At 43.3% G+C, this 10,649-nt stretch overlaps 1 protein-coding gene across 4 annotated transcripts in view; it reads right to left on the reverse strand.

Moving 5' to 3' along the window:
- ITPRID1 (ITPR interacting domain containing 1) overlaps nt 1–1,303 on the reverse strand; it is a 68,329-nt gene extending 67,026 nt beyond the window's left edge. For all 4 annotated transcript variants that reach the window (XM_048839015.2, XM_048839019.2, XM_048839014.2 and 1 more), the window contains exon 1: nt 1,207–1,303. In XM_048839015.2, coding sequence (XP_048694972.2) covers nt 1,207–1,248 — 42 coding nt within the window. In that variant the 5' untranslated portion in view covers nt 1,249–1,303. The remainder of the gene's footprint in view (nt 1–1,206) is intronic.
- Between the last annotated feature and the right edge of the window lie 9,346 nt (nt 1,304–10,649).

The raw sequence follows: 10,649 nt of genomic DNA on the forward strand, positions 1-10,649 counted from the left end.
TTGGTGTCCAAAATAAATAAGGCAGGAAATGTACACTCAGACTCTGCCTTCCTTACTCATATCGGGTCTGATTCTGACAATCTTACCCATGCACCCTAGTCCACAAGCAGCTCCACTGGCTTCGATGAGAGTATGTGGAACAAGATACTTTTCAGTCTAAATAAGGCTATCAGAATTCAGTCTATGGATTAATCCCCTACTCCATGTGAGTAAGAGTGGCAGAATCAGATGTTAAATACTACAGTTATGTGGTAGATTTGTTCTTGTGAATATTTAACAAGCACCTTCCCTCTTCCCCCTCAGGGGTCAAACTTCTGCTCATCTTACATATGCAAAAGTCCTTTTGAATTTAAGTGAGGAAGTAGATAGGATTTTTTCCTAAATCGTTCCCAGTTTATCTGAGAGACTACAGGCCTGATCCAAAGCCTATTGAAGTCAATGGAAAGATGCCCACTGCAGTAAATGTCACTGCATCAGGCCCCGCATGTGAAAATGACTCTATAGAACTCTGCTGTCTGTGAATTTATATTGCAAATTCTTAGGGCAAGGATTTTATTCTGTTTTCATATGTATAGTCTAATCAACTTTGCTTACATCTTCCATATTATGGGCATCCCTCACTCAGTCAAATGTCCATTGATGTCAATGAGAATTTGCTTGAGTGAGGACTGAATGGAAACTGAGAAAAAATAGTACAATAGATAGGTTTGATTTAGGATTTGTCCTTATATATAAAAAAGTAATAATGCATTGCTGGAGAGTCAAAAAATCTCTGTGTTTGACTACTAGCATCACTAGTTAATCACTAGGTGATGCAGTTTTCTCAGTCAAAGCGATCTGAGCTAGAAACAACAATAAACAATTTCCCATAGACACAACTAATTGACAGCATATGAGATCACTAGTGAATCAGTCATTCCCATCACTCGTGAGTTGGTCGCACCATTCATACTGCGCTAGATGCATAACACACTTTAGTGTACAAAGGATTTGGTCCTTCAAAAGTTATTTTCCTTGGCATCACCTTTCTGCCAGCTGTGGAATAGCTATAATATATTTATAAGACAAACATGGCTTTAACAGAGGTTAGGGAAAGTAGTAAAACATTACTGTGAGGCTCACTCATTTTTATAGCCCTACACCAGAAGGTTATAATAGTTAAATAATATATATACAGAGAGAGAGAGAGAGAGGAAATAGCCTTACCTGTGTAAGCATGAAACCCAGAAACCACTTTCTAAAGCTCATCTAGAAGCAGAAAACTAACAGATAAAGCTCTCCGGTGGAATTTCCCTTTTTAGCTCAACACCTTTCATGCTTTAAAAATCTTTGACACAGCTTTAACAGTTCCCAGTGGAAGAAAGGAGAAAGGACAAACATTTGCCTAATCATTGACATTTTCATAATCCCCACCCATTCATTCTAAAGAGAAACCTGTTTTTCAGATACACCTTATCTGCTCCCATTATCACACCAGTGTTCTCAGGAAGGGATGGTGTGTTCAGTGAGCTAAGTAAACTGTTCAACATGCAAACTGGAGAGGGAAAAAAAAAAAACACCCACAACCTGTTGTGACCTATCAATCCCTGTTCAGAATTGTCTTGGACAGGGGGGCAGATTGAAAACAAGGAGGAATAAAGAAGGAGGTATGCCTAGAGAGTGACTTCTGTGAGTGTGTTTTCTCAGGTGATGATGACAAGATTTTGTATAAAAGCACTGGAGTAAAGGAAGGAAAAAGTAAAAACTGGTTTTGCAGATTTTTTAAAACCCATTCTTCTGTCCAACTAGACCCTGGCAGTATCTTCCAGTTAATCTACCTCTTGGCCTTTTGGCTAAGATCAAATATAGTAGCCCTTTATTATCCAATACATCCTCTCACTGGGGTCTATCCTGTACTTGTGGGAGGGGGAGCAGTTTAGTACACCTTTTCCCCCTCTAATTTCAGTTACACTATAATCATTTATGTAGCATGTGATTATTATGAAGTATAAGAGAAGGACATATTTTATATTCCCTGACAAAGCTGTGTCAAGATGGAGTTAAGTTTGATGCCATTATCAGTAATTTTGGGTAACATACAATTATGGGGATGTTGCAATTATCTTTCCCCTCTTTTCCTCTCCCTCCAACCCACAAAAATATCCAGAGTTAAGGTTAAACTTGAAAGAAATCCAGACATATTGAGTAATGGCATGGGTAGCATTTCCATTAACACTGCCCTCTTATGACACCCTGCAATAAACATATGGTTACTATTAAGGCATTGTAGAGTTTGTGGTCCCAAATTACATTAAACTGATTTTTAAAGGCCCATTAGGGTATTGTTGTTTTCTCTCCCTTCCTGGTCAGCAAAGTTAAAATTGTTAGGGTGACCTAACTTAAGGCCCTACTTAATTTGTGATCTTGCAGAAATTGCGGGTTCTGCAATATTAGGTTTCCATCACAATTTTGACAGAGGGAGCCCCTGCTCTCAGCCCCATGCAGCCGACAGTGGAAAATGGCAGAAAAGTAATAATGGACTTTACTATCACAAATAATAAAGGTCCATTGTTACTTTTCCACAATTTTCCATGGCTTGTCTGCAACTAAGCCACAATTTTTTGACAATCATCCCGCAAGTCAAGTAGGGCCCTCTGCATAACATATTTACATGTCTATAAAGTCTATGGCTGAAAAACTTAATTTAAAATTATTTTATTATACTTAACTCCTCAAGGGAAATCAGGATATTTATAATATCAAGATCTTATCATAACCCTTGGCATTATGATGACACATACACTATCTTGTCCTGTACGTCCAAGAGTTTGTCTTTGAAAAATCAACACCATCTCCTAGAGGTACAAAGATCTGTATGCTCCCCAAAAGACAGTAAGCTCCTGGGGAATGGTCAGCCAAGCGCCGGAGAAAGTTAATCAAGGAACAATAAATCCTGATGCCTTCATGACACATGTAAATTACACAGGGCTCTCTCAAACATCAATCAGAAGAACAAACAAGACTTTTAAAACAAACAGACAAGCTCACAAAAACAGACCCAGCCCTTGAAAACAAATGAAAATAACAATAAAGCCAAAGCATACAAAGCTTCTCTCATCAGACTTAAAAAAGCCAAACAGCCAAACAACAAAACCAGAACACACAAACCTACTCTCAGTAATACAATATTATCAAATACATATGTGCTAACAGATATGCCATTCAAGGGAGAGTGTTCAGCTATTCTCAGTAGTCCTTACACTTGGCCTACACTATTATCTGAGGGTTCACCAATATATAGGATACTAGTCAACATGGATGCTTCATGGGGCAGGTTGCCAACAATTCCTACATTGATGTGGATACAGAGGCAAACTGGGGAGAGACACATGCATGGAGTTAAGTGACAGGCCGCAACTTTTATTAAACTTTCAGCACAAGGGAGGGGCCCTACCTGCCCATCACCCATACAACCTTACACCAGGAATTTAATTGGTTCTAGTGCAGGGGGTTACAGGGCTCCGTACCATATAACCCACAATGCAGGGTAAGCTCTCCTCAGTCTACTCCCCAGGACTCAGCTTTCTCTGAGTCCTAGCACACACACACACCCCATGAGGAGGACAGAGGGTACAGCAAGGCAGGGATCTCAGCCCACGTGGGCCACAAGGTCTGACCTCGGCCAGCAAAGGCCACATAAGCACAAGGCCCATCACCAAAATCCCACGTCTTTTACCTCTGGGAACCATTCATTTTATTTTCTTAACCGCAGTGGAAACCAGCCGTGAGTTGTGACATGTAAGCAATACCACCCCAGTGCCTCAGTTAGGCACCATGCGGATTTCTCCTTAGCTCACTGCAGCTTGCAGGTGCTGCAAGAAAGGCAAAATACTCCCTGCTCCTCTGCCAATTTGGCCTTGAGGAGAAAAAATTCCTTCCTGACCCCCCTAAACAGGCTGTGCCTGGCTGGGTTCTCATTCCTAGTTCAGGTGGGTAGGGTGGGCTGCTCAAACGGAGCCGAAAGAGTCTCCACATGGCTCTGGCACTGGGCTAAATCCTGGGAGCTGGGGATTGCACACCCCTCCCGCAGCTAACCAGTGGGCGACAGAGACTCCCATGGGAGGAGCTACCTATTGTCCCTTGGCAAGTGTCTCCCTCCCTTGCTATGGGGACTGTCTCCCCTTTCACCACCAGCCCCATCAATTTCCCCCACCTGCCGATGTGCGTGGGTGGCATTTCTAAACCTGGCTCTGCTGCTGATTCCCTCTGTGGGCTGGGCAAACACTTGACTTCTCCGTGTCTCCATTTCACCACCTGTAAAAATAGAATCTATAATACTTTACTTTTCTCAAAGGGGTGTTTTGAGGATTGATTTGTTAATGTATTTGTAGCACTTGAAAGTGGCAATACATTATGTAAATTGTTACCTGTACCCCTTTAAACTCAGTTCTTGTGTGTGGTGAGGCATTTTCTCCACAACCAGAGGCCGAAAGCCCTGTGCACAATGCACCTGTGAAAAGCCACTTCTTATGCCAGCCTTTCTGACCCAGACTCCTAAATAGAGCAGGCTCCAGCCTCTCTTCCTTTTCTACTTTGTCTTAAAGGCTGAAGGCTGTTGCAACCTCTCCAGGATGGTCTGTGTGAAATTCCCAAACCACACGCTAAGGCTCAAGGGTCTAATTAAAAACACTATTAAGAATAGCAAGAGAAGAAGATTAGATGCAAACAAAAGAACCTAGTCTGACAGTCTGTAAAAGCTTATGCAGATAGGTTCACCTTAAGTCTAGTTACAATGAATTTTAGGGGAAAAAACCCACATAAAAGGTGCTTTTGTTGTGAGTAATTTATCTTTTTCCCCCTCTCTGACTCCCAGTCTTTCAAAGTATATCCCTTTGACCCTCTTCCTCAAGTAGCAGCTCACAAACACAGCCTCTGGTTTTGGAGGTCCTAAGTTCCTCTGCCACTCCAATTCCAGCTCCTGTCTGTCACAATTTTTGTGTTTCAAAATCCCGTTAGCCTCCTAAGCCTCTAAGATGGCCAGGATGAGTTCACCAAGTAAATTATAGGGTTATGGTACAGGCAATCTCACCCCCAAGGTGGCATGCACAGGGGGGATTTAGGAGCTGCAATGCAAAGTGTTCCTGTGCCTAATTTTTAGATGCCCTGTCACTCACTGGAATTCACAGCCAAGTTAGGTGCCCAGGCCCCTATACAATGGATGGGGAGAGTTGGCAGCAGGCTGAGCAAGGAGGCAGCTAAACTAATGAGTCAGCAATACCAAGGACTGAGGTGTGGCCCAAGCTCCTGCCCCCAAAGGAAATTAGGTGCCTAGTTCCATGCTCCCTCTGCTCAGGATTCACAGCCATGAATCGTCTTCTGGAGTTAGATGCTTAAGTCAGGTTAGTGGTTTTTCATGAGAAATAGTAAGGAGATGCCCTCCCCCCATAAACTTTATCTGAGGGACTAGAGCACTCACCCTGGATGTGGGAAATGTGGGTTCAAATCCCCACTCTGCCTGATGTGGAGTGAGGACTTGAACCTGGGTCTCCCACCAGTGTGCTCTAGCCGCTGGTCTACAGAATATTCCAGGGCAGGGTTCTCTCAAGCTCTCCTATAGGAGCTGGTGCCCTGTGTATAAATGATTGGATATTCATTAGAGCAGTAGGACTGGAATCTAGGTCTCCCACAAGCTATCCAGGGGAGTGTCCTAACCACTGGGCTACAGGTTGTAAAGGGAGTGGAGGCATCACCTCCTCTGGTAGAATTGGCAGCATCTTTTGTGTGGGTTTATCTCTGAGCATGTCTACTGGATCAGTCCCCAAGGTAAGATAAGTGGGGGAGCACTTAGGCTAGAGTCTACACTAGAAAAATCCACACCCCTGCGAGGTATAGTTAAGCCGACCTAACCCCCAGGACAGATAGCACTATGTCCACAGAAGAATTTTTCCGTTGACCTAGCTACTGCCTCCCGAGGAGGTGAATTACCTGCACCAACAGAAGAACCCCTCCAGTCAGCATTGGTAGTATCTACACTGAAGCACTACAGAGGTACAGCTATGCTGATGTAGCATTTCAGGTGTCGACAGCCCCTTAGTCTGTGAATCCCTCTGGGGCTTAGGCATGAGTTATGTGCTGAGCTACTGCCAGAATTTAGGCAGCTGTGTGCATGCCTGGCTGCCAAAATTTAGGTTCTTTGAGGACTTTAACAGTAGAAACTTAGGTGCCCAGGCACTTTAGGTGCCTACAGGGTTAGGTGGCTGCTGAGCTGGGGTTCTGTGAAGGCCAGTGGCGCCAGCATGGTGGACTTCAGTGCCTAAAGTGGCAGTTAGGCATCTAAGTCCCTTTGTGAATCCCACCCTTTATGTTGTAGTAAAGAGATTAAATGAAAAATTCAAATTAAACAGGTGACCACCCCAATAAACCAGCTTCTTCTCAGCAGCTGTCTAACCCAGTCAGACGATGGGCTTAATTGCCATTTACACTGCCAGAGTGGTGGAATGGAGCTTATTGTACATGACAATTAGGCCCTAAATTGTTGTGAAGCAATTTATGTGTATGTTACATCCATTTGTAAGAACGTTTTCCAAAGGGAGTAGATAGGCCTGCTGAAAACAAAGGAGCAGGTGACTATGAAGGAGAGAGGGGTATAGCCCACAAAGCTATAATGCTGTTGGAGTCCTATAGAGATTTGACTTTCAATCTCTGCTCCCTTTTAGCCATACAAGAAAAGCATGAACAAGTACCCTGCTGTACCCCCTGCATTGTTTTTCACCACAACACATCTAAGACTTCGCCCCCCTAGACCTGCTCATCAAGGATTTCAGCTGTGGTGATCACTGAACAAAAACAAGGTCTTATCAGATCCATCTTGAAAATCTAGAAAGGGACAGTCAAATGGTATGTAGGACTCTTTAAATAGAGCCCATGCCACCGCTGACTCATTTGGATTCAGCTTAGTGGGGCGAGCCCCTCAATTAGGGCATGTTGCGTTCAGTTCTGTTATTATCCTTACTGTATCAGTGAAGGGTAAAATTTCATTACGCCTGCACTCGAAACTGAAGTGAATTTTAACCCAAAACACTGACAAAGCAGGTTTGTCTGCTGATTACCTAGGTAGGTATCACTAGACAAACCGTCTGCTCCTAAAGTCTTTCCTCCCAGTTTATCAATAGATGGCAAAGAGAGCTCATTCAGACTCTGGCTTACAGTAATAATGATGCAAATGCAGAAGGGACAACAGCTGGATGAGGGAGGGAAAGGAGTAGACTGAGACAAGCATTCTGGTAAGACTGGGATTGGAGGGGGGTAGAAGGACTGTGTCTAGGAGTTCGGGAGGAGAATGGGACAACTTGGTCACAAGATTTGAGCTGTGAGGAAGAGGAGGCCGGGACTGCTTGGACAAGGAGACTGGGAAAGACTGGGTCATGAGATTGGGATTTAGAAATATGCGGGGTGGGGGACTGGGACCCAATTGGCTGTCAGGGGTGTGGGAGGAACTGAGGGAGCTGGGGGAAGGGAATGGCTGACTAGGAGACAGGGATGAGGAATCAGTGGTCCGGGCGGGGAAGAGAGATGAGGAGGGAGGGGAGGCAGATCTGACAAGGAGCTGCTTGCAGGGGGAGAACTGGAAGTAGATGGGCAAAAAGACTTGGACAAGAAACCACTGAATGGGGCAGGGGTCATGTGAAAAAAGTAGTATGTGATCATGTAATTAAAGACTATCGTAATGGACACACATGGGTGGGGGATAAATTAAGGTTGCACTGGCATTTTGGCATTTTGAGTGCTTGACTTTGAAATCTCAATAATGTTCTTTTAACATTGTTTTATAAATATGTTACACACACACAAAACTGACTAGACATGTGACATATCCATGTATAGTCTTCCAGTGGACACCATTATGGATAAGAGATATTTATGGCCATTATGGGGAGGGAGCCAGGAATAAAGAGACGGAATTTAAGCCATCCAACCCCAATCAATTCCCAATAAACTCAGCTATCCCACCTCTGCCATTCCTGCCCACCAACAATAAGTAGTCTCCCAGCTAGTGACCAAAACTGGAAAAAAAGCCAAGTGGAATTACATTGCATCCTAAAGATTGCCAGACATGGGCTTTGATGAGTAGCAAAAGGGAATGAATTCCAGCTGCCACCCAAAGCCAGAAATCCAACCCTCAGAATGACAGATGTACACAACACATAACTACAGCAGTGGATTAGAAGTGTGCACTTGTGCTGCAAAATCTCTTTGATATCAGCCTCACCATATCATCAATGACATGGGCAAACATTTAGGGACAATGGACATGATCCTGCTCGCATTGACACAATGGTGCGTGATCATACTAAACTCCCGGTGACTACATGATTCATGATGAGGCCCAGTGTGTCTTTGTTTGCTGCTGTCTACCCAACAGAAGGAACCTCTGACACTAGGGTAGATTTTCAACTAGTATAAATCAGTGCAGCTTCGTTGACTTCAGTGGAGCTATGCCAAATTACATCCACTGAGAAACTGGCTCAATATTTTTTGCTGTGTGTTACATAAGGTGAATGGCTATTGTTTCATTCTCTTCTTTATTTGTTGCTGATATAGTAGAGTTAAAAAACAAATAAGATATTTTGAAACTTGGAGGCTTTTTGCAACCTGATTAAATAATTTTAAGGAACTAGTAACCCATAAAATGATGAGTCAAAGGAGGTAGTTTGCTGGAAGAGGCTCTCAGTAATGCTTCCTAAACATCTACCACCAAGTGGAAGGAGGTTTGGGCTGATTTCCCTGCCTATCTACCCCCTCTCTGGATAATTCTAACTCATCTCTGCCATAATCTATTCTTTGGGCTCCTAAAAGTAATTTTGAAGAGTCATTTCCCCCTCTGGAATGCACCTGATTAGCCAAAATGACAGAGATTTAAAATAAGCATTCCTAGAGAAAGGTTCCCTTAGGCTCCTCTCAAAACAGCTACCTCCTTCCCTGCCCAGTGCCCACCTGTCAATCTTACTTTACACAAGTTGGACAGAGTCTCATACTTGTTCCTGATCAAGTACATTGGAAAGTATAAACATTTCCAGCAAATATACTTCATAGCAGTGTGCTTGCCAACCACTGCAGCCTCCTTTCGTCATTATGGTTACAAGGAAATCTTTTTGTTTAAATGGAAAAAAACACAAATGAATGACATCCCCCCCTTCCCACACACACATACATTCTTTCCGTCTTCTCAAAGTAAGGTTTAAGTGGGATTAAGTGGTGCCTAGCCCATCTGCTGGCACTCTACACAGCAGTGACTTTCACCCCAAGAGAGGTGTTTCACACAAGCTAGGGAAGGGTTTTTGTGGGAGCCCCATGTTAAAATACTGGCAGCACAGTGGTAGCAATAACAGTTCATACCCACTCACATTGAAGACAATGGGAGTTTTGTTGATATGACCAAGAGAAAGATCAGTAGATATGGTGTTCCCTTAAACACACAGGGCCAAATTCTGCTCTCTTACACCAGGTGCACTGAGGTAACCGAGGACAGAATTTAGGCTCTGATTCAGCAGACCACACCGTTAACGTTTTTGACAAAATGTTTCCCCCCACCCCCTTTCAGAACCAAAACATCTCCCAGCAATATACTGGTTTCACACAGAACTTTCATTTTCAAGGTTCTCAAATCCAGGATGGGAATTTCTGGTCAAAACAGGAGAGGGAACCCAGCCAACTAGCCGACAGCCTGGGGGCTGAGGCACTCTCATACAGAGAGGGAGACCCAGGTTCAAATTCCTGCTCCAAATCAGGTAGAGCAAGGGCTTGCACCTGGGTGCTCCATCTCTCCCCATAGTGCCTTAGCACCAGGCTAGTGGCTATTCGGGGTGTGTGTGTGTGTGGGGGGTCTTTCTCTGTTTTTTCACAAAAGTTTCTAAAGGTTTCTTCCAACGCAGAACGAAAACAAATTTCAAAATCTCTGATTTTTCTCAACACAGAATTCTTGTTTTCTGGCTAGCCCTTGTGCTTAAGTATTTTGCTGGCTAGAGCTAAACTTAAGCTGGTGCTTAAAATTTAAGCATGTGCTAAAGTGTTTTCCTGAATCGGGGCTTTAGCCCTCAAGGCGTAGTCTGAGAATCAGCCTGTTAAATTTTCTTGATCAACATATTTCAAGTAAAGCAAACTTGCTCCCTCCTCCCTTTCAAAAATGCAAATAGGCTGGTTGCTGCATAGAAAATTTAAGGACACATACACCTTCTATACAAATAATAAATGAAAGTTCCATTGATGACGTATGGCTTTCAAGCAAAACTGTTCCTGTCAGAGCTATTTCTGGAACACTATGCAAAACACAAGAGAACATTTTTCAACAAGGCAGTCATTAATAAGGAGGGGATTTGAGAACATGTGTGCATACACGCACGTTTGTGTGACTGTGCGAAATTATACGTGGTACTGTTGAAGCTGTATTTCTCCTGTGTCCTGAATGACTTTAGCCAGAAAATGGTGAAGAACATAATTCAGAAGGATAATATTTTATTCTTCCCACCTATGGCACAAAGAATTATTTGTAAATCCTCTGTTCCTTCCTCCTTCCCTTCATCTCTGTTATACAGGACACTGAGTCTCATGACCAAGGCAAAAGAAAGAAAAAATATATACACAATGAGCCCAATCCTATTAATGAGCTCTAG

This window comes from Caretta caretta, chromosome 2, assembly GCF_965140235.1.
Source record: "Caretta caretta isolate rCarCar2 chromosome 2, rCarCar1.hap1, whole genome shotgun sequence".
NCBI lineage: Eukaryota > Metazoa > Chordata > Testudines > Cheloniidae > Caretta > Caretta caretta.